Source organism: Culex quinquefasciatus, chromosome 1, assembly GCF_015732765.1.
Source record: "Culex quinquefasciatus strain JHB chromosome 1, VPISU_Cqui_1.0_pri_paternal, whole genome shotgun sequence".
Taxonomy (NCBI): domain Eukaryota; kingdom Metazoa; phylum Arthropoda; class Insecta; order Diptera; family Culicidae; genus Culex; species Culex quinquefasciatus.
The window spans coordinates 102,983,648-103,007,650 of NC_051861.1; the positions used below are offsets into that span (position 1 = coordinate 102,983,648).

General features: G+C 34.0%; 2 protein-coding genes across 2 annotated transcripts; both read right to left on the reverse strand.

Annotated features, from left to right (window-relative positions):
- Nucleotides 1-1,402: 1,402 nt before the first annotated feature.
- Nucleotides 1,403-2,473, reverse strand: LOC6050703. Its single transcript, XM_038249456.1, has 2 exons — nucleotides 2,136-2,473; nucleotides 1,403-2,076 (listed from the first exon to the last, which is right to left on the reverse strand). The coding sequence occupies exons 1-2, from the start codon at nucleotides 2,446-2,448 to the stop codon at nucleotides 1,733-1,735; spliced, it is 657 nt and encodes a 218-aa protein (XP_038105384.1). The 5' UTR covers nucleotides 2,449-2,473; the 3' UTR covers nucleotides 1,403-1,732.
- On the reverse strand, nucleotides 2,458-23,464 carry LOC6050704. The gene is made up of 3 exons (XM_038249458.1): nucleotides 23,176-23,464; nucleotides 2,697-2,923; nucleotides 2,458-2,618 (listed from the first exon to the last, which is right to left on the reverse strand). The coding sequence occupies exons 2-3, from the start codon at nucleotides 2,872-2,874 to the stop codon at nucleotides 2,485-2,487; spliced, it is 312 nt and encodes a 103-aa protein (XP_038105386.1). The 5' UTR covers nucleotides 2,875-2,923; nucleotides 23,176-23,464; the 3' UTR covers nucleotides 2,458-2,484.
- Nucleotides 23,465-24,003: the final 539 nt, after the last annotated feature.

A 24,003-nucleotide genomic window follows, 5' to 3' on the forward strand; every position in this document is an offset into this window, starting at 1 on the left:
TATCTTCAAATTCAACCTTTTGGATCTCGAGTCGAGATTCTCGATCTACCTACATCCGATTGAATGGTGTACTGAAAATTTCAAATAAACGTCATTTTCATAAAAAATAGATAAAAAATATATTGATACCGCTACCACTTCCCCAACAGACCTGTAAGAATACCAAAAACGTGTAATTTTATTGGAAATTAAATTTTCTTTTCCAACTTGCAATTACTTAACATGTGTGTTTTGCATTAATGTCACGTGTTTTTTGTAACTTTGCATGGATATTTTTAAGTAGTGAAACAATATTCAATATACTCTCAATTCTATGTGGTTAACTTGATTGTTCGATCCAGTTGATCAGTTTTTCCTCTTGAAAATTATAAAGTTTTGTTAAGCAATTCAAAGGTTACAATTGAAAAACTAGTTTTAACAGATAATTATTGAAAACTACAGTCTACCTTTCATATTTTTCATAGAACTTGCTCATGCTACAATTTTGCTCTAGATTCAACACTACTACACTACGAGGAAGGCACCAATCAGGTGAAGGTGGATCAAGAAATTTTATTTGTTGAATGAAAATATGTAAAATAATAGTAGTTTATGCAACAAGTTGCAAAAAGAGGATTTTTTCAGCACGAGTCGTACATTTATCCAACGAGGTTCACCGAGTTGAATAAATATGAAGAGTGCTGAAAAAATCAAGTTTTGCAACGAGTTCCATACCACATTTTTTGCAATTCCGAAAAACACCCATTGAGTGAAATTTTAAGTAAAATTTTCGTGTATTTTGTCAATAAACCGTTTAAATCTAAAAAATGTTGGAAAGTGTTGCTTTTCGAAACAAGTGCTGAAAAGTTCAGCTTTTCAGCACCCATTTCAGTGCTGAAAAGTAGAACTTTTCAGCATTTATTGTGAAAAGTGTTGCTATTCGATTCTGTTATTTTTGGTACAGAAAAGTAGGCTTTTCGTCGTTCAAGAATGACAGGAAAAGTAAGTAGTTTCACGACAGAATTGCAAAATCAAAATTATAGGGAAATTCTCGTATCTTTGGCAGGTTAAGCTCTCGCTCCTAACTCCATCCAATTTGCTGATTTTCACTATTTAAACAACTAATTTTGCAAAACTTTTGGTAGAAACTTGCTTGCTCACTTCTTATTGAGCTATTTACCACTCGATTTCAGTTGAAAACGCTTTTATTTAGCTTTAGTTGCAAGTCAAAGTTCTGACCTGCCAACATTAGAGGCACGCTGGAATTAGATGCTGTTCCCCTAACACGAATTAGATAATATTCAGAAAATTTTGTCTTTGTTAGGATTTTTCCTCAGTTTACTTGAATTGCCATAGAATCATTTTGACTGCTGACTTATACCAATTGTTTACCAATCATTAACTTAAAATAAAACTCATTTACTGTGTAGATATTGTTTAAAAACTATTTATTTGCACTTTTAACCATCTTTTACAAACAATTTATATAAATGCTTAACTAAGTAACACAATGACCGGATAATCCATCAAACTTTGAAGCAACTCGCCACAAACTTTGCCTTCTGTTCAACGCAGAAAATAACGCTCTCTTCATCGTCTAAAAAGCAAGCCATTTATCATATTTGCAACCAGTTCTTCCCCTCTTCTGCGCCACACTTTCCCCATAAAAGTCCTTCTAACTTTGCTCAAACACAAACAACGCACCCCCCCCCCCTTTTTTGCATACGGAATACTCCCTCCTACTGTTCCCAGCTCAGCTGCCCGGCTCTCGATTAAGTTCACAACTGTCAATCACTGACCCCTGACGACACTGCTCTTGCTCCTCTCCTCCTCCTTGGTGCCGATTTTGCCAGTACCGAACCCACTCTTGCTCCTCCTCCTCCTCGGTGGTAATCATCGTCGACGAACTTCTCGGAAACTCATCACTTTCGATTATTGTTTTAGCATCCCTCTTGGTTGGTGGTGGCGGTGGTTCCGGAGGGGGTGTGAATTCGATTTGTTGACCTTGTGGCATCGATTCCCCCCGGGGGTCGCTGGAAAGTCCAACTTTGTGAGGAAATTGGCCCGGAATCGTCGGTGGTAAAGTTTGATGAGTTTCTGTGGGGAAGAAAATCGGTTTATAAGAACACAATTTGTTAGCCGTTAACGAAACTTGCCCGCTTTCTTGGAGGAAAGTTCTTGCTCGTTTCTGGTGGTGAACAGTCGTCCAAAGCTGAGGATTAGTTCGTCCAGCATTTGATTCGAAGTCACTGGCTTGGGCGGTTGGTCCGGATTGTGTTCGCCAACCACCTCCGGCGGAACATCCCCCCTGACGGGATCCTCCAACAAGTACTTGTTCTTTTTGGCTTCCTCCTCGATAAATGTCTTCACTTCGTGTCGAAAGTAATCGTTTATGAGTCGCCACACGCCGGCACTGTACCCGATCACAATGCCCACGAAAAAGAAACTTCGCAACGCTATCAACAACATGTTTTTGCACTTTATTCACTTAACAAACTGTGTTCTTTAAAACTCATCCTCCCCATCCTCCCCAAAGTACGACATCAGCATCTCGTACGACTTCTTCATCTGTGGCCAGGCCACCGTCAGGAACATCACGATCGAGTTGGCCACCACAAACAGCTTCAGCATTTCAGAACCTGAAAGCAAAAAACAAAAAAAAAACATGTTAAAATCCCCGCACCCAAAACAACAAACCCTGTTCGGTTTCGCGTTACCTTGCGAGGAGCGCAAATATTCGGCAAAGCCCGAGTTCTGGTCCTCGTCGCCGGTGGCGTTGGTTTGAGCGGAAGTGTTGACGGCAGCGGCTGCCTCATTACCGGCAGGGGCTTTCTTAGAGGATTTGCCCCGGGAGCCGCCGGCAGCGGGCGATTTTTTATTGCCACCGGAAGGCATGGTGGGACATCCGATTGGCGGTTGTAGGTGGAAAAAGCAATCTTGGGCACTGGAAGAAAGATGGGAGAGAAAAATATAGTCAATAAAAATGAAATTGTTTGTTAAAATACAAAAACAAATAAATTTGGTTTTTATTGATTTTTTTTAATTTGATTCAGTGAACCTTAAAAATATTTAGGTAAGAAATAATTAGAAATAAATAAAATAAAACAAAATAATTGATTTACAAAATTCATTTCTCTTGCTTATGTTTCGATCTGAAATTCAGAAGTTTAGAATTGTGAAGTAATTTTTTCTACGATGTTTGATCAAAATGGTATTTTTCTAATGCTTTCAAAGTTTTTTTTTTAAAGATTATCACCTTTTTTAACATTCGAAGATATCGTAATACGATAAAATTTATCAGCGATAAACGACGATTATTTATTTGAATCAACCTATCGTAAAGAAAAAAAAATGATAAAATTTTAATATTTTGCAACATTGGTTTCAAAGGACACAATAATTAGCATGCATTTTTTACTACATTTGAAGCATAAGTTCAAAATACATATTTTTTACAACAATTTTGTAGTCATGACTCAAAAAATTTGCGGCATTTTAGCCTATATTGCAGAAATTATGGAAATTTGTGTTCCATTATTTTTAATGAATTGTGAGTATTTTACACTTCAAACTCTAACGTAGTGAAAGTCTAAACAAAATCTCACGCCGTTTACTACACATATTGCAAATAAGGGTGGTACAAATTTAATTTAAAGTTGTTGTCACCACGTTCAAAATCGTCCTGAAAAGTCAAGGGTCAAAAAAGTTTAAATTTTCAACGGTAATTTAAGTGCATACAACTGAAACAAATTTTAAATGCATCTCTGCGTTGCGTAGCAGTTTTAGCATGTTTGAGTTAATTCAAAAATCTTGTGAATTTTTGTGAATTTTCGATGTAAAATGCCACAGAGAAAAACTTTGAAAAATATTTGCATCTGCCTTATTGAAATTTCAGTATTTTTTTTAAAATAAATCATTTTTTGAACATTAGAATACTCAACAGAAAAAGTTTTAATGTAGTGAAGGTTTACACAAAATTTGGCGTCATTTGCAGTATTGTAAATGGGTGATAGAATAAATTATTTGATGATTTCTGCATCAAAATATCACATGGTTTAGCGACCATTACTATAGCTTGTGAGTTATCTTCTTTAATCTCGTGATTGCCATCATGAGCACTCTCTTTCTCGTTCACTAACACTCGCCGAAGATTCTTTTGTTTTCTCAGAAAAAAAAACACACAATGATATAACGTGAGAAGGGGATTGTGAATGGATCACTGACTATGTTCCGTTCAACTGCGTTGGAAAATTTAATTTTGTAGCGGCTTTTGTGACTACGCTTTGTCGACGGGAGATGTTTGTGAATGCAGAAATGAGAGAGAGAGAAAAAGAGAATGTCACACGGGATTGTGTTATCACGAGATAAAGGCCGACATTTTTGTTGCTGAGAATTTCGCGACGGAAAGGGTGAAAATTGGGAGATTAAGTTTGGAGTTTGAGTATTTTCGAAAAATACGGTATTTTTTCAATTTTTTTGAATGGTTTTACTTTTAAACTTGCTACCCGGGCAAACGGTAATAACAAAATTCTTGCCATTTCAATAACAAATACTGTTAAAATAACAGAAATTGTTATGAAATCTTCTTGAAAAATCCATTTTTGCATAAGGGTTAAATAACAGTTTATGCTATCATAACAATATTTGTTATTGGTCTAATATTGATTGAAAGCCAAAACAACTTTGGAATAACATTTTTTGTTATGGAAGAATATCGCCAACTGTTATTGGGATGATCGGATTAGTTGTTAAAATAACAAAAAATAATAACAAAGATTTGTTCCAAAAATAACTTAAAATGTTATTCGTCTGTTATTACAATAACAATCCAATAACAAAAAATCATAACGACGAATAACAAATCTTGTTACAAATCTTGTTATTAATAATATATTGGTCAAGTATTTTTAAATATCAAAAAATGTTATTCCCAAGTTATTTCCGTCTGCTCGGGTTGTTTCAATGATTTGTTTGTTCATTTTAATATTTGTGCATAAGTTTGATTTGAAATTTAAGCTTAATTTTGTCGAACATACGAAATCGGCCCATTTCGACCATTTTTATTTTTTGTATTTTTTATTTGGCTCACAGCTGTTCATACAAAAATGGTACGTTAATATTCGATTGTTGAGGACTTTTCAGAAACAAATAGGTAGACGTAAAACAAATTGGTGATTGTTTAATTAACTTTTTTCCAAAAAACTACAATTTCCCAAAATCTTTTTTTTTTGTTTTTTCTTTTTTCAATATGTTTTAGAGGACAAAACCCCGCATCTTTTAAGCCATTCAGAAATATGAACCAACATTTTTCCGACGAGTTATGATTTGTTTAAATAGTGATTTTTGTAAAATGTAAAATTGGAATCTTTTACCTAAATGTTGATCAAATTTTTATGTAAAAACGAATTTGTAATCGAAAAGAACATTACATTTTTTTGTTAAGTCTTTCAAATTATAGCTATCCAAAATTAAATTTTGTCCGAAAAATTCCGGTCGTTTGACTTTTTAAAATAGTGTTCATGATTGTTCATGCTTAAAAAAAATTTCTTTCAAAAAGTTCAGAAAATTTCGTCTAAGAAACATAAAATTTTGGTCTACTGCACAGTGGGAAAAAACCGAGTCAAAAAACGGACTTAATTGATGGCCGTCATTTAGAAATTTCAACCAAGACTTTTCTTACGTGAAAAATTTCGAGGAATCGATTGGTGATGGTGAGAACCCGCGGAAATTTGAGTAAACCCCGTTGATGATCATTTTTTTACGTAAGAAGGAGTTATGTCAATGTATTGGACATTTCAGAAACATATTTAAAACCGATAAAAACAGTAAAAAATAGGGTTAATCGGGCTATTCCAAGGGTTCTCACTATCACAAATTGATTCCTAGGAATTTTTGACTTCAGAAAATGTTAGTCTTATTTTTTTTGTTTATTTTTTTAAATATTTGCTTATCTTAAAAAAATTCGGTTACACATTTAAAACTAATAAAAAAAAAAACAGGGTAAACCAGCCTTAAACGGGGTTCACGCAAATTTCGGTGGATTCTCACCATCACCAATTGATCCCTCGGAATTTTTCACGAGAAAAAATCTTTGTTGAATGTTCTAAATGACCACCATCAATTAAGTCCGTTTTTTGCCTCGTTTTTTCCCACTGTGCACTGGTTGCTGAGATACAACGGGTACAAAAAAAGGAAAATTGATGTTTTTGAAGTCTCACCAAAACAAGCCTCCATTTTCGAATGTCGATATCGCAGCAACATTCGTGAAAATTTCCGGTATTTTCGAAAACAATATTTTGAATGTTGTTGAATCTAGACCGAAACTTCAAAAGGGCCATATATTCAATATTGGGCCTTTTAAAATGTTAGTCTTGATTAAAATAATTTACACGGAAATCAGAATTTATCGGACAAAATTTTACTTTGAATGGCTATATTTTGAAAACGGAGCACTTAATTAAACTCTTAATTAACTCGTCACCCAAATTTTGGTCCATTCTTCAGAATTGCTTAAAAGATGCAGGGTTTTGTCCCTTAAAACATATGAAAAATTTCATAAATTAAAAAATACGGATGTTGCAAAATTGAATTTTTATTAAAAAAAGTTAATTAAAAAATCACCCATTTTTTCCGTGCAACATTTTTTTCTGAATAGTCCTCATCAATACCTACAACTTTGCCGAAGGCACCAAATCAATATTTTTTTTTTCAAAAGGTACAAATTTTCGAATATTTACGTTCCATTTTGGTATGGTGACAATAAAGAAAATCTTCATTAGGAATTCCTTCTGGCTTGATGTTTTAGGTAGTAACAAATAACTCTTAAGGGTAAATTCGGATCGTTTTGCAGTCTTCGACAATGTTGTTTGTCATAAAATTTTACATTAGAATCTCACACTTGGCTATGATCCAACACATTTACCACCACATTTTGGTGAAATTTTGAAAATTGCTTCAATTTGTTTTTTTCAATTTTATTTTTTCAAGGCGAAACCTGAAAAAAATGTTTTTTTTTCATATTTTCATTTTTTTTGTTCTTTTCTACTTTCCTCGTCCCAATTTCTTTTCCCAGAATCCGGAGAAATGATTCATTTCAGCCTAGGGAGATGCGTACGTGTTGTTTTGGTTAGTTTGTCCCTCATTTCCGTCCTCGTCCTTGCTAGCTCACTACTAGACGTTACAAACCAAAACTGCACACACGTGACATGTCCGAAAATAGGTACCGTAAATTCACCCTACCACCCACAGTGTGCAAAATCTAATCAATCAGCACATCCTCCGGAAATGGAACATGACCAACCCGTAGGTGTGTTGGCAGGGCTATTTCTGGGACTTCCGAGGATTACGACTGCAGCAGCTGCTGTGGTTTTATTAGAGTTGTGTTGGGCGGAGAAAGCCAGTCATTACGTGCGTAAATCGGGACAAATATTTTTCGGGGATTTGTATTTGTGATGAGATTTTTCGGACCTATTTTTGTTGTGATTTTGGCACTAATTTGATTTTTTTCTTTTTATTTACAGGTAAGGTGAAGAATATTATGAATCGAGGTAGATTTGATGCTTTTTTTTCTTAAGATTTTCTACTTCACTGTACTTTTGTTCTTTTGTTTTTCTGCTCTTCTGTTCTTCTGCTCTTCTGTTCTTCTGTTTTTCTGTTCTTCTGTTCTTCTGTTCTTCTGTTATTCTGTTCTTCTGTTATTCTATCTTTGTATTCTTGTCTTCTTTTCTTTATTCTTTTATTTTGTTTCGTTTAAGACTCAGTCCATTTAGTCTCTCAACCAAATAAATCTTTCTTAATCTCTCTACCTTCCCCTCCATCAATCTATTTCACCCGTGACCTGTTGCATCCAATAAAACCTTCATCTTGAGGAGACGCGCCTGCAACAAGTCAGCCTTCAGCCTGACATTGACGAGGGGCTACGACGCCCCCCTCCCGTCACCCCCGACATGACTTGACCTTCCGGGACCTGACTTCTACTTTTCAGCTCCCACTCTTTTCAACCAGTTCGAGCGCAGGTGTCCTCCTTGGCAAATTTTCCGCGCCAATTGCGTCAATCCGAAGCTCCCCCTCCAAGTAAACGCAAATTTAATTAGGGTTCAAATTTGGGGCGCGGACTCCGGTCTCCTCATTGCCAAGTGTACTCGAACATTTCGCAAAGTCGCTCGCCGCCGCCGAGAAACCTTTCAAATTGCAAAAACAGAACCATGAAGCAATAAATCATGACTGGTGGTGGTCAATTCTTCTTCACTTTTACCAGCTTTTTTTTTTGTTTGTGGTGTTGTGTGCTTTCACGCTCGAGTTCCTTCGGAATCAAAGTGGCGTTGAATGCGCTCTACAAACCTTGATTTGACCATCAGGTGGTTGGTGAGTTTTTTGGATCAGGTGGTTGTCATTCTTGAAGCTTTGAAGGATAATTTTGTGGAAGATTGCAAATCCATTAGACTTTGATAATTCAATTCTGATGCCTGCTTTACTTTCCCATAATTTCGCTGCCTGCCAGCGGTTAGGGAAATCTGGTTTTCCAGAGGTAATTTTTAGTTTTAAAAGAGCATATATATTTTTTCAGAGAATTGTTTTAAGTTTGTCTGAGAAATGTGGGCTGGCATTTTTTTTACAATGCCGTATTTTTTATTGCTAATGGATATCATTTCAGGTAATTTGGACAAAGCTGAACAAAAAACTCAAATTTTCCTTAAATTCGGAACACTTCCAGAAGTTAATTAAAATCCCCCATAATTTCAAGGCAAGGGTCCCGTTTTTCGGTTCAAAGATCTGACATCACTATCACGGAGTTGACCAGATCGCTTCTACTTCTTTTTTCTTAATTTTTTTGTATTTTTTAATCCGACTGAAACTTTTTTGGTGCCTTCGGTATGCCCAAAGAAGCCATTTTGTATTATTAGTTTGTTCATATAATTTTCCATACAAATTTGGCAGCTCCGTACAAAAATGATGTATGAAGATTCAAAAATCTGTACTTTTGGAGGATTTTTTTGATCGTTTTGGTGTCTTCGGCAAAATTGTAGGTATGGATACTACACTGGAAAAAAATGATACACGGTAAAAAAATATTTGGTGATATTTTGTTAATTTTAATTTTTTGATATGTTTTAGAGGACATCAAATGCCAACTTTTCAGAAATTTCCAGGTTGTGCAAAAAATCTTTGACCGAGTTATGAATTTTTTAATCAATACTGATTATTTCAAAAAATCGAAATATTGGTCGCAAAAATTTTTCAACTTCATTTTTCGGTGTAGAGATCAAATTTGTAATCAAAAAGTACTTAAGTGAAATTTTGATAAAGTGCACCGTTTTTAAGTTCAATCCATTTTTAGACGACTTTTTGAAAATAGTTGCAGTTATCCATTTTTTGAAATTAGTGCACATGTTTGCCCACCTTTGAAAAAAATAATTTTGAAGAGTTGAGAAAATTCTCTATATTTTGCTTTTTTGAACATTGTTGATACGACCCTTAGTTGTCATGTTTGATTAGATTTCATTTTCAACTTGCGATTTATCGAAAACGATTCTCAATGTTAAAAAATTAAAGCTTTATGAAAGTTTTTGCTCATTTAACAAATCCTTACAGTTAAAATCATGTCCAACTTCTATAAAAAATCCAAACTAAACTTTTTGGTCCATTTCAGAAAGTTACTCGGACTAATCGCAAATTTTTTTTTACAATCAATCAGTGGAAGATTTTTTGTGAATCCCCTTGTTAGCTCCACTTAAACATTTTTTTTTATTTGACTACACACATTGCCCATCAACGAAAAGTGACAGGTCATTTTTCGACGTGTGACGTTACACCTGCAAGCGCAGGTGGTGAAATCGGTGTTCCGCCGAATAATCAAGATGATTATTTTTACCGATCTTTCGTGCGTCAAAAGATTTTCCATCCATCGCTGCTCTTGATTTTATTTTTTTTTTTAATTTTTATTTCGAAGAGCACAAAATTTCAAAAAAGTTTAATATTTCAACAATGATAATCGAACCATCTGCATGTTAAAAACAAACAATATTGAGACAAACCATTCCAGTTGGAAAATAATCCAAAAATAAATTGAAATCCTGTACCGGCAAACGGTATCCCGATTTGAAAATTTGACACTGAGAAAAACTTATTTTTCACAAAATTTAAACTTCAAGTGGCTCTGCAACCGGTAGTCCAATAAATAAAAAGTTTAAAAAAAAAAACATTTTTTCGAGAATTTTTAAGCTTTTAAACAAATTTTTTAGGGTATTCTTTTCTTTCTTGAATTATTTTTTGAACTACAAAAAAAAATAACATTTTTTCGATTAAAATACCTAAAATTGCATTGTGAAAAATGTTTAAGCTTTTTAAACGATGCTTTTTATCAAAGGTTGAGTCATTTTCGAAAGCAAATGTGATTTTTTTTTTATCTCGTCAATGATTGATTTTTGAAATGTTGGTTGACAGTACAGTCCAGAATCGATAATCCGATGGTTTGTATGGGATTTGGATGAACGAATTACGAACAAAAAAAATGTTTTCGTATTTTTTATTTTCTTACTTTTAACATCAAGTTCGAGTCCTGCAACCCAATTTTAGTCATATTTCAATGGTTTTTTTTTCACAGCTTATTTTTATTAGGTCCTTTTAGGTGCTGTGACCAGGTTAGGACCGAGGATCAGAAGTACAAAAAAATAATAATAAAATAATCGTCTTAGATGCTCATTTTCTCGTGCCATGTGTCAGCAAGTGTGCGATCACATCAATCTGTTCCTCTGGTGTCTTGCACTGCCTCAAGCGAACTCTGATATTTCCATGGTTGGTTGCATATTAAATTGAAAAATGTTTTTTTTTTTAATTTTCCATCACCACTATTTTGGTCGCCATCTTGGATATAAAAATTATAAATTACCTTAGAGTAGTTTAGAGGTCAAAAAAAGGGTCAACAATCAAAGAAAAGGCTTTTTTTTTCGTGATCTGATTATCTGAAGTGAAATTTTATCAAGGCCTTCGGATAATCGAGTCTGGATTGTGATTTGAATTTTCCCCAAAAATCACTCTTTTATCAAGAATTTATATCTCCGGTATGCAATTCCAGCTCAAATCAGGATTTTTTTCTGGTACTTTTGTACACAGAAAAAAAAATGTAAATTTGGAAGCTGTAATTTTGGAAGGTTGAATATTACCTCTTTTATGATGTAATTTTACCTCAATTTAGATTGAAAAAGTGACATTACACCAGAAAAGTGGTAAAGTTACACATTTCCAGAGGTAAAATTACATATTTTTTCTGACATTATGTAATATTACCATGATTTTTTTTTCTGTGTACCCGACCCTCTCCGATTTCAATGAAACTTTATAGACATGTTATCCTGGGCCTATATAAGCCATTTTTGTGTATATGGAGCCAATAGTACTCGAAAATAAAATTTGAGAAGGGCGTAAGTTATTTAAATATTTTTGTATTTTGCAATTTAAAAATTACTGTATCTCGAAGCCGTTGCATCGTATCAAAAAATGGTCAAAGACAAACTTGTAGGAAATTGGACGAGCTTACTGAAAAAAATACACTGAAACAAAAATACACGCCACATCTATGAGATTTTTTGATTTTTAAGTCTAAAACTTTAATTTAAAGGTAATGTCACGATTTTTTTTCGTTCAAAATTTTTGAGGAAATATCCTAAAATGTTACCAAAAGACCGAAGAAAAATGCAGGATGGTATGTCTCTCCTAAAAAAATACAAAAATTATTTACTAAAACTGTTTTTTTGATAAGTGGTCTAAACGTCAAAATTTTTAAAAACCAGTAGTGGGGATCGATTCTTCAGACAATTTTACATAAAAGTTTCCATATTGACCATTGTCCTATGTCTAATCCTTGGGAACCGCTGTATCGGTTTTGCCTTCCTCACGTTACTGAGGAAAGGCTATAAAATCACTCGAAAAACGAACTTCTCAATTAGACCTTCTAGACCCACCTTCATGTATACCTATCGACTCAGAATCAAATTCTGAGCAAATGTCTGTGTGTGTGGTGGGATGTTGATCAAAAAATTGTCACTCGATTATCTCGACATTGGCTGAACCGATTTTGTCCGTTTTGGCGTCATTCGATCCGTCTTGGGGTCCCATAAGTCGCTATTAAAAATAATGCAGTTTAGTTAAGTACTTCAAAAGTTATGCTAATAAAACGATTTTAACAAAAGTCCGGAAGATTGTAAAAAGGGTGGTTTTTGTAAGAAAACCCGTCATGCTATACATTTTCAGAAAGGTATTTAAAAGACCTTTCTAACGGGTCCAAGACATTGAAGATCTGACAACCCTATCAAAAGTTATAAGCACTTAAGTGTTATTTATACGCTTTTTGGAGGCCGGATCTCAGATATGTTGATGAAAACGTTGTCCGGATCTCTCATGCGACCTTTTGTTGGATAGGTATTTAAAAGAGCTTTCCAACGCGTCCAAAACATTGAAGATCTGACAACCCTATCAAAAGTTATAAGCACTTATGTGTTATTTACGCACTTTTTGCATTTTGGATAGCACCCTTAAATGTGAGGAAGGCGCCAACCACCTAAGGGTGGATTAAGTAACGTTTTAAAATAAAAATGTTGAAAAAACGGGTTTTTTTGTGGTTTTCAGCAATTTTTATTTGACAGACTTGGTTTTCCAGTCTTTTAAATATTTTTACCCGAAAGCTCATCCAATTTCCCATAAGTTTGCCTATGACAGCATTTTAATTGGATGTAAGGGCTTACAGATATAAGCTTAATTGCATTACTAATAACTGAAAATAGAATATTTTTTTCAGTGTGGTAGAAACCAGGACAGTAAATTTGCTTACGTAAATATAAAAACGATATAAATCAAAAAGCTGTCAAAGGCAAAGTTGTGGAAAATTGGACGAGCTTTCCGGTAAAAATATTTACGAGACTGAAAAACCAAGTCTGTCATATAGAAATTGCTGAAAACCACAAAAAACACGTTTTTTCAACATTTTTATTTTTTAAACCGCTGTATCTTCCCAAAAATTGGACATAGGACAATGGACAATATCGAGACTTTTATGTAAAATTGTCTGGAGAATCGATCCCCGCTACTGGTTTTTAAAAATTTTGACGTTTAGACCACTTTAAAAAAAAACAGTTTAAGTTAATGATTTTTGTATTTTTTTAGCAGAGACATACCATCCTGCATTTTTCTTCAGTCTTTTGGTAACATTTTAGGCTATTTCCTCAAAAATTTTGAACGAAAAAAAATCGTGACATCACCTTTAAACTTAAGTTTTAGACTTAAAAATCTAAAAATCTCATAGATGTGGCGTGTATCTTTGTTTCAGTGTATTTTTTTTCAGTAAGCCCGTCCAATTTCCTACAAGTTTGTCTTTGACCACTTTTTGATACGATGCAACGGCTTCGAGATACAGTAATTTTTAAATTGCAAAATACAAAAATATTTAAATAAATTACGCCCTTCTCAAATGTTATTTTCGAGTACTATTGGCTCCATATACACAAAAATGGCTTATATAGGCCTAGGAAAACATGTCTACAAAGTTTCATTGAAATCGGAGAGGATCTGGTACAAAAGTACCAGAAAAAATCCTGATTTGAGTTGGAATTGCTCTATCATATTTTGCATATGCCTTATTTATTTAAAAAGTATTCCAAGAATTCAAATTAAAAATTTCAAAGATAAAAATTCGTATTTTTCTAAGAATTTCTGCAAATTTAAATATGATGTTCGATTGATCCCGAAATGGGTAAGAATTTCTGCAAATTTAAATATGATGTTCGATTGATCCCGAAATGGGTTTCTCATTAAACTTTAAAATAAACGTTTCCTAAAAAAAAAGTTTACTTTTATTTAAATATCGGATTTGTACAATGAATTTGAGAACTCCTAGTAACACCTTGTGCCAAAAATAACGTTTCCCCAAGACAAATGTTGACGTTTAAAGTGGCTTCCACAAACGTGCCCCATAAAAAAAACATCCCAAAACCACACCAAAAAGCAGAACGTTTAATTTGGATGGTTTTGAATTCTGCCCAGAACATCCCCCGTCATTTTCCTCCCTCTCCCCCGCACAGAACGACCACTCTGAGGGGAGGGATTCATTCATAATAAACATAATTATGATAATGATCGTTTCCTCTTCTCCCTCTGCACTCTCATTCTACCTCGCTCGCTCTCTCTCTCTCGAGTGTGGTAGGCTCTGTGGAGTGATTTCGCTCTCTTTACTCCCCCATGAAACGGATCGGTGAGCTTTAAAGCTCCCCTGTTCAGAAGCTGTGGTGGTGAGGTGTGGGTGGAGGGGGAGAGTTATATTATTTTAAACACTTTTCGAGCGATTTTTAAGCGTCGGCTTTTTTTTCTTCTCTCTTCTTATTATATATTTGCGGTGAAGTATTAATTAACGGCTTCCTCTCGGCAATGAAAATTGAGTTGAGCTTTTATTTACTCGTTTTTTCGTGTTTTTTTTTTCGGTTGTTCCGCCGAGCAGTTAATGCAATAAAATGATGGGTCGAACGGCGAGGAGAGCCTTTTAAAATTCAATAACGCACGAAAATGGGTTATGGAGCCTGCTGGACCAAACAAAACGGTGCATTTTTTTTTGCTCAAATTTATTCTTTTTTTGGAAACGAACGAATGTCAGAAATAAATCAGTTAAGAAGGCTCTTCGAGTGGGCTTCGGAAAAGGTGGATAATTGGAGCAGATTGAAAGGGGTTTTTTATAAGTTACGATTTTTTTGACTCTATTTAAAATCATCCAACTCGCAAAAGTGCAATAAAATCACATTTCCCAAACTTTTTCACCACAAATTTCGACCTGTAAAGCTGTCCCACCCGCGTTCGAAAAACTTTATCTGCCCTGGGGCCAAATTAATTTTCACTTTGTTCTGTGTCGCGTGCACTTTCACCATTTTGTTAAAAGTGGCCCCCCAAAATCGGGCCGAATAGTTTTCCATTGCTTTACCCCCATCCCCCCCCCCCCCTCCCCAGAGGAAAATCGAGCTGGTGTTTGACCAGATGACGATGAAAACTCCAGTTCCAGCTTATTAAAAACTTTTGTTCAACTCTCGCTCTGGGGGTGAGCAGGAAGGGGTGGGGGGGTTTTCATTGGCCATTCGCTTATCGCGCCAAGTTGTGGACCCCCCCCCCTTGGGCAAGTTGTCACATTTTCGCACCGATTTTCGCACAAATACCACATTTTTGGGGTTGCAGCCGCAGACCGGTTCCCAGATGGCTCTCTTATCACAATTTTGCACAAGTTGGTTGTAATGGGGGGGGGTGTTTTGTGCATCTTGAGGGGGGGTGTAAGGATGGAGTGAAGGGGAGAGGCCGCTGGCCCTGCGGGCAAGGGAAAACAAACCACGGTGGTGTGAATGTCCTTTGAGAGTTGATGGAATTGCTCTATGTTTTAAGTTAAATGAACGCTTTATTTGTTACTATATTTATTTTATATAAAAAAAAATGTTTCAGCTTTTTCTTCACCCATTTTATATTTTTCTTCAATCTTCTTAATACTGTTATATTATTAAGTTTGTGTACTTTTACTAGCAGGTTTCGACCAACTCTACAACCTACAGTCATGCCTCGGTTTAGCACCGCATATGAGGGATGCAAAACCGTGGCGTGCATAAACTGAAGCATAGAGCTTATGGGATTTTGGCTATATGGGAGGCATTGGCTATTATCCTATGAAAAATAATTCAAACTTTAAAAAAAATAAAGTGTTTTAGAATCGTGATGATGCCAGCTATCCATTGCAAATATAATAACATGAAAATTTTCAAAAAAGTACGTATTTTTCCTGTATTTTTAAAATGCAATTTTTACTCGAAAAAAAATCTCAAGATCATTGTATTAGCAATACGGGTATTAAATGATCAGGTTTTTTTCACAAAAAAAAAATCAAATTTTATGTTTTTGCCTTCCTCACTGAGGTAAGGCTATAATCCTGCTCTAAAATTGAACTTTTTATTAAAAGCTCGAAAACCCACCTACATGTATACATTTCGACTCAGAATCGAAAACTGAACAAATGTCTGTGTGTATGTGTGTGTGTATGTGTGTGTGTATGTGTGTGTGTATGTGTGTGTGTATGTGACCAATAATGTCACTCAGTTTTCTCAGCACTGGTTGAACCGATTTTGACCAAACCAGTCGCATTCGACTTGGTTTAGGGTCCCATACGGTGCTATTGAATTGTTTGAAGTTTCGATAAGTAGTTCAAAAGTTATGTATAAAAATGTGTTTTAGCATTTTTTGGATGTTGAATAAATGGCAGTAAACTGAACCAAACATCATCATGTTATATATCGTTATTTAGGTAATTAAAAGACCTTTCCAACGAGTCCACAACATTGAAGATCTGGCAACCCTGTCTCGAGTTATTACCACTTAAGTGATATTTATGTACTTTTTTGTAGCCGGATCTCATTTAAATGTATGTAAACAATGTTCGGATCCATCATCCGACCCATCGTTAGTTAGGTAATTGAAAGACCTTTCCAACGAGTCTACAACATTGAAGATCTGGCAACTTTGTCTCGAGTTATAACCACTTAAGTGATATTTATGTACTTTATTGTAGCCGGATCTCATTTAAATGTATATAAACAATGCCCGGATCCTTCATCCGACCCATCGTTGGTTAGGTAATTGAAAGACCTTTCCAACGAGTCCACAACATTGAAGATCTGGCAACCCTGTCTCGAGTTATGACCACTTAAGTGATATTTATGTACTTTTTTGTAGCCGGATCTCATTGTATGTAAACAATGTCCGGATCCATCATCCGACCCATCGTTGGTTAGGTAATCAAAAGAACATTCCAACGAATCTACAACATTGAGGATCTGGCAAACCTGTCTCGAGTTATAACCACTTAAGTGATATTTATGTACTTTTTTGTAGCCGGATCTCATTTAAATGTATGTAAACAATGTCCGGATCCTTCATCCGACCCATCGTTGGTTAGGTAATCGAGAGACCTTTCCAACGAGTCCACAACATTGAAGATCTGGCAACCCTGTCTCGAGTTCTGACCACTTTAGTGATATTTATGTACTTTTTTGTAGCCGGATCTCACTTAAATGTATGTAAACAATGTCCGGATCCATCATCCGACCCATCGTTGGTTAGGTAATCGAAAGACCTTTCCAACGAGTCCAAAACATTGAAGATCTGGCAACCCTGTCTCGAGTTCTGACCACTTTAGTGAAATTTATGTACTTTTTTGTAGCCGGATCTCACTTAAATGTATGTAAACAATGTCCGGATCCATCATCCTACCCAGCGTTGGTTAGGTAATCGAAAGACCTTTCCAACGAGTCTAAAACATTGAAGATCTGGCAACCCTGTCTCGAGTTCTGACCACATTAGTGATATTTATGTACTTTTTTGTAGCCGGATCTCACTTAAATGTATGTAAACAATGTCCGGATCCATAATCCAACCCATCGTTGGTTAGGTAATCGAAAGACCTTTCCAACGAGTCTAAAACATTGAAGATCTGGCAACCCTGTCTCGAGTTCTGACCACTTTAGTGATATTTATGTACTTTTTTGTAGCCGGATCTCACTTAAATGTATGTAAACAATGTCCGGATCCATAATCCAACCCATCGTTGGTTAGGTAATCGAAAGACCTTTCCAACGAGTCTAAAACATTGAAGATCTGGCAACCCTGTCTCGAGTTCTGACCACTTTAGTGATATTTATGTACTTTTTTGTAGCCGGATCTCACTTAAATGTATGTAAACAATGTCCGGATCCATAATCCAACCCATCGTTGGTTAGGTAATCGAAAGACCTTTCCAACGAGTCCAAAACATTGAAGATCTGGCAACCCTGTCTCGAGTTCTGACCACTTTAGTGAAATTTATGTACTTTTTTGTAGCCGGATCTCACTTAAATGTATGTAAACAATGTCCGGATCCATCATCCTACCCAGCGTTGGTTAGGTAATCGAAAGACCTTTCCAACGAGTCTAAAACATTGAAGATCTGGCAACCCTGTCTCGAGTTCTGACCACATTAGTGATATTTATGTACTTTTTTGTAGCCGGATCTCACTTAAATGTATGTAAACAATGTCCGGATCCATAATCCAACCCATCGTTGGTTAGGTAATCGAAAGACCTTTCCAACGAGTCTAAAACATTGAAGATCTGGCAACCCTGTCTCGAGTTCTGACCACTTTAGTGATATTTATGTACTTTTTTGTAGCCGGATCTCACTTAAATGTATGTAAACAATGTCCGGATCCATAATCCAACCCATCGTTGGTTAGGTAATCGAAAGACCTTTCCAACGAGTCTAAAACATTGAAGATCTGGCAACCCTGTCTCGAGTTCTGACCACTTTAGTGATATTTATGTACTTTTTTGTAGCCGGATCTCACTTAAATGTATGTAAACAATGTCCAGATCCATCATCCAACCCATCGTTGGTTAGGTAATCGAAAGACCTTTCCAACGAGTCCAAAACATTGAAGATCTGGCAACCCTGTCTCGAGTTCTGACCACTTTAGTAATATTTATGTACTTTTTTGTAGCCGGATCTCACTTAAATGTATGTAAACAATGTCCGGATCCATCATCCAACCCATCGTTGGTTAGGTAATCAAAAGACCTTTCCAACGAGTCTAAAACATTGAAGATCTGGCAACCCTGTCTCGAGTTCTGACCACTTAAGTGATATTTATGTACTTTTTTGTAGCCGGATCTCACTTAAATGTATGTAAACAATGTCCGGATCCATCATCCGACCCATCGTTGGTTAGGTAATCGAAAGACCTCACCAACGAGTCTAAAATATTGAAGATCAGGTAACCCTGCCTCAAGCTATGATCACCTAAGATGCCACTTATGAGCCCTTGAGTAATATGTGTGTTTTTTGTATTCCGAAACTTAACGAAATTAGACGAAATTTGTGTCCAAACCCATTTTTGGAAAAAAGTGAGGAAGGCACCAACCACATAGGTGGATTAAGTTAGTTTTTACAATATAGGTCGCAACTGAACGGGATTTTTTCATACATTTTGACGAAAATTACACAAATGTTTGGAAATACTCACAATTTTCATGAAACTACGTATTTTAGAAAAAAATCTCAAAATTTAAATGGGTATATGGGTATCAAATGGTCGGGATTTTTATAATTTTTTGTTAGTACACATTTTTTTTGAAACACTTAAAATGTTTCACAAAACTAAGCATTTTCGAAAAAAAAACACTCAACATTTTTTAGTATTTTCATAAATTTGTTTTACCACTTTCGAAATATACGAAAAAATCCCGATCACATTCGAAATATACGAAAAAATCCCGACCATATTGTAAAAAAACTAAAATTTAAAGTATTGTTTAGAAAATATGTATTTTTGTAGTATTTTCCAAAAAATGTTTCTGTTTTTTTCGAAATGCATGAAAAATCCCGAATTTCGAAAAAAATCTCAAAATTTCAGTATTTAACAATATGGGTATCAAATCATCGAGATTTTTTTCATTTTTTGAAAGAACAGAATCGTTTTGAAAATACTTAAATTTTTCACAAAACTACGTATTTTGACAAAAATACTCAAAATTTATACGTAGTTTTGTGATTTTTTTTTGTATTTTTATAAATTTTAAATTTTTCACAAAACAACGTATTTTTGAATAAAAATACTAAGAACTTTTACGAAGTTTTATGAATTTTTTAAAGTAATTTAATAAATTTGTTAAACTATTTTCGAAACATGCGAAAAAATCCCGATTGTAAAAAACTAAAATTTCAAATAATGTTTCGAAAATATGTATTTGTGTGTGTTTTTTTAGTATTTTCAAAAAATTGTTTAAATATTTTCAAAATGTATGAAAAATCCCGAATTTCGTAAGAAACACTCAAAATTTTGGTTTTCAACAATATGGGTATCAAATGATCGGGATTTCTGAATTTTTTGAATGTACACATTTTTTTTGAAAATACTTAAATTTTTCACAAAACTTTGTATTTTTGAAAATAAAATACTAAGAACTTTTTCGTAGTTTACCAAATTTTTTGGTGTGATTTTGGTTTGTGATTTTTGTTTTAGTATTTTCATAAATTTGTTTTACCATTTTCGTAACATACGAAAAACTCTCGATCATTTGCTGACCATATTGTAAAAAAACTTAAATTTCATGTATTGTTTGGAAAATACGTATTTTTGTGAATTTTTTAAGTATTTTTAAAAAAACGTTTTAATATTTTCAAAATGCATGAAAAATCTCGAATTTCGAAAAAATCTCAAAATTTCAGTATTTAACAATATATTATGGGTATCAAATGATCGGGATTTTTTAATTTTTGAAAAGTACACAATTTTTTTGAAAATGCTTAAATTTTTCACAAAACTACGTATTTTTTGAAAAAAATACTCAGAATTTTTACGTAGTTTTGTGATTTTTTTTAAAGTATTTCATAAATTTATTTTACCATTTTCGAAATAAACAAAAAAATTCCGATCATTTGCTAACCATATTGTAAAAAACTAAAATTTCAAGTATTGTTTCCAAAATACGTATTTTTGTGATTATTTTTAGTATTTTCAAAAAAATGTTTTAAAATTTTCGAAATGTATTAAAAATCCTGATCATTTGATACCCATTTTGTAAAACCAAAATTTTGAGTATTTTTTCGAAAATACGTAGTTTTGTAAAACATTTTAGTATTTTCCGAGCGGGTTGGTTTGCGGACTTAGTAATCTGAATATGACTCACGCCGGATTGATGTTATTTTTGGGGTGAACAGACCTGCTTTTTGTGTACACGTTTATTACATGCTTTTGCTCACAAAGGTAATGTGCATGCTTTTGCATACGATTTTACACAGATTTTTTTACTGTGTGATTTTTTTTATTTGAAAAAATACGATTTTTGTGAACTTCAGTTTTAGTACACACTTTCCAGTTTTTTTTCGCTTCTTTATAAACTTCAGACCTGCAAAATTGTTTGAATTCAAAACAAAATCTAAAAAGTTTTATTAAATTAGGAAAAAATACATTTTCATATCAAAAATTTCAAAAAACATGCGAATATCTAGAAAATAATTCAAACTTAATTTTTCAAGATATCCTTTAAAATTGTAAAAATTAGCACCATCCACAAATGACGTATTTTTGTGAGGAATTTAGGCCACTCGCCCTTTTCTCTTTTTCCTTTTCCCTAAAATTCTACGTAATTTGTGGATGACTCAATGTTGGAAAAGCAACAACTAACAAACATTTGCTTTTTTTCATTTTCCACGTTTTTGATTTAATAAATAATGTGAAACTTTTTTGAAAACCTTAAATAATATCTTCAAATTTCAAACTGTCAACAACTTAAGATTATTTTCATGGAAAAAAAAGTTAAAATCATTTTTTTTTAATATTGTTTTTCCCCAACAATTTTTAATACTTAAATTTTGGGTAATTTTATAAGTTTTCATTGTCATTAAGTTTTATGTACTTTTATAATTTTTTGTCGTTTTTGTTTTTTATTTAAATTTTGTAGTTAATTTTCATTTTGTCACATGACGGTTTTGTCTGAGAAATTGAACTTTATATTTTAGTTTTTTCATAAAGTTATGAACATTTTTTAAATTTTTGGAAGAAATAATCATATATGGAGGACTTTGCGATACCATTTATGAAATTAGATTAACGCTTAAATGCACTTTTCAAAAAAGGATACATTGTTCAAAATGTAAGCTCTCGATTTTGTTATGATTTTTTTCGTCTTAGACTTTTTTGAGGCCTGCTCATACTGAAATGCTATCTAAATTTTCAAAAATATATATCTTGAGAACAGAATCATTTTGGTGTCTCCAGCAAAGTTGTTGGTGAAGGTGCTATTTGGGAACAAAACAGGGAATTTTCCAGCGAAAGCGGAATAAATTTTTGGGCAGAGTTGTCCATTTTTTTAAATCACGATTTAATGAAAATATTTTAAACATGTTTGGAACAAAATATTTATAATGATAATAAGACGTAAAGACAGATTCTGAATTCAAAAACATTCTACAGAAATTCTTAAAATTGGATTGTTTACGTTAGATTTTTTTGCAATTTTCTGATTTTTTCTATTTTGCCCATGATGGTGGCAATCACCCAAACAGCAATCAATTCTTAATTGCCAATTTTTCAGCATATTTCGGGAATTTTCTGAGTCTTATAATAAAAAATGTAAGCATAATTTCAAACTCGAGACTAATTTTTTTTAATGGCATTTGAGCAAATCTCTACTATTTCGGCCGATTTCGACCATTTTTATTTATTTATTTTGCTCAAAATTTGTGAGAGCCTTTTCTATGATCAAAAAAGCCATTTTGTGTGAACCATACAATGCTCCAAACAATTTTAGCAGCTTTCCATACAAAAATGGTATGTAAATGTTCGAAATTTTGTAATTTTGAAGGAATTTTGTGATCGATTTGATAACTTTGGCAAAGTTGTAGGAAAAAAATTCCTTGATTTTTTTTGAAATTTTTTGAACTTTTCGAAAACAATCATTGTCAATATTTTTAAAAAATCGATAAAAAGAATTTTACAGTTAAAATTAAACTTTAAGTGGCTATATCTTGATAATGTGTACATTATCAAAAAACTGAAAATTATTTTTCGATTACAAATTTGATTTTTCATGAAAAACTGAAGAAAATTTTGTTTTGATTGAAATTTTATTGATATATAAATCAAAAATAAATAACAATTTCGGGAAATTGTTTTTATTTTTAAGTAAAAGTTAATTTAAAAATCGACAGAAAAAAGTCCGTGCGCCAATTTTGTTCTGAATTGTCCTCATCAATATTTACAACTTTGCCGAAGACACCAAAGCAATCAGAATAATCTTTCAAAGGTTACAGATTTTCGAATATTTACGCACCATTTTTGTATGGACAGCTGTTAGAATTTTGTGGAGCCTTGAATGGGTGAACTAATCACACAAAATTGCTTTTTTGATCATAAGGAAGAGCCCCATCAATTTTGAACCAAAAAAAAAGTAAAGTCCATTTCCGGTTTAAGTGAAAAATTGCTTATTTGCGAATTTGAGACAAAATTTCCTATAAAAAAAGCTAGTTAAGCAATGAATACTTTCATATTGATTTTTTTCATCACTGAACAAAAGCCGAACTTCCTACAAAATCACAACATTTAAAATTCCCTTTGGCACTAACCAACATGCAAACCCCACCCCCAAACTCACCAATCTTTTTCGTCTGATTCCCTCCAGCTAGTCAAAAAAAAAAAACAAAAAAGAACCAACCAACACGACAATCTGTCCAGTTTTGAGCAGGTTCACTTCATCAAACCGAGCGCAGCCTCCTTCTTCTCGTCTGCTACAACAGTTCCTCCGAACCGATGTCACTCTTGATTCACTTCAACCAAACTGGCAAAACTGACTTCAGAGGATGAGACAAACGAAAAAAAAGCAGTAATTTTCTGTCACTACTGTCTGGCGAGCCCAGGACACACACTTTTCACCACCACGACGGTCACCAATGGTACTGAGGTACTCTGGGAGAGGTTTAGTTCAGTTCTACAATTGCATCACCCTCCCCTCACTTTTGGTTGAGGGGGTGGGAAAGCGGAATTGTTACAGAAGTGGGGGAGGGGGGAAGCCACTCAAGTGTCTACGACAAGAAAATTCTTTGAGGAAATTGTTTTATTTTTTTTTTAATTTAAATATCTTAATGAATTTACACACAGAAGAACGTTTTATTTGATTTGATCTAAATGTAAAACTTTTAATCTAATCTAATCTAATCTAATCTAACACAAACGCAGCCAGTCCGATGAAAGCATGCTGGAAAGTCTTGTGATTAGATTACGCCCCAAGCACTTTTCTTGTCATTATTAATAATTGCAGTACATCCGAGAACACCCGAAAATGTATTGCAAAAATTAAAGCGGCCAGCCCTACTACGTTGTGTTTACCGCAGAGAGGATTCTGAGAACGGATCACATTTCACAGAATCTACAGGGGAGGAAGGATGCGTGGACATACCGTACCAAACGCTCCTGTTTACAGTTT

Coding starts and splice junctions, on each gene's coding strand:
- LOC6050703 (XM_038249456.1), bottom strand. CDS start 2,448: ATGTTGTTGATAGCGTTGCGAAGTTTCTTTTTCGTGGGCATTGTGATC. Junction 2,077..2,135: donor ACTTTCCTCCAAGAAAGCGG/GCAAGTTTCGTT, acceptor TCTTCCCCACAG/AAACTCATCAAACTTTACCA.
- LOC6050704 (XM_038249458.1), bottom strand. CDS start 2,874: ATGCCTTCCGGTGGCAATAAAAAATCGCCCGCTGCCGGCGGCTCCCGG. Junction 2,619..2,696: donor ATATTTGCGCTCCTCGCAAG/GTAACGCGAAAC, acceptor TTTTGCTTTCAG/GTTCTGAAATGCTGAAGCTG.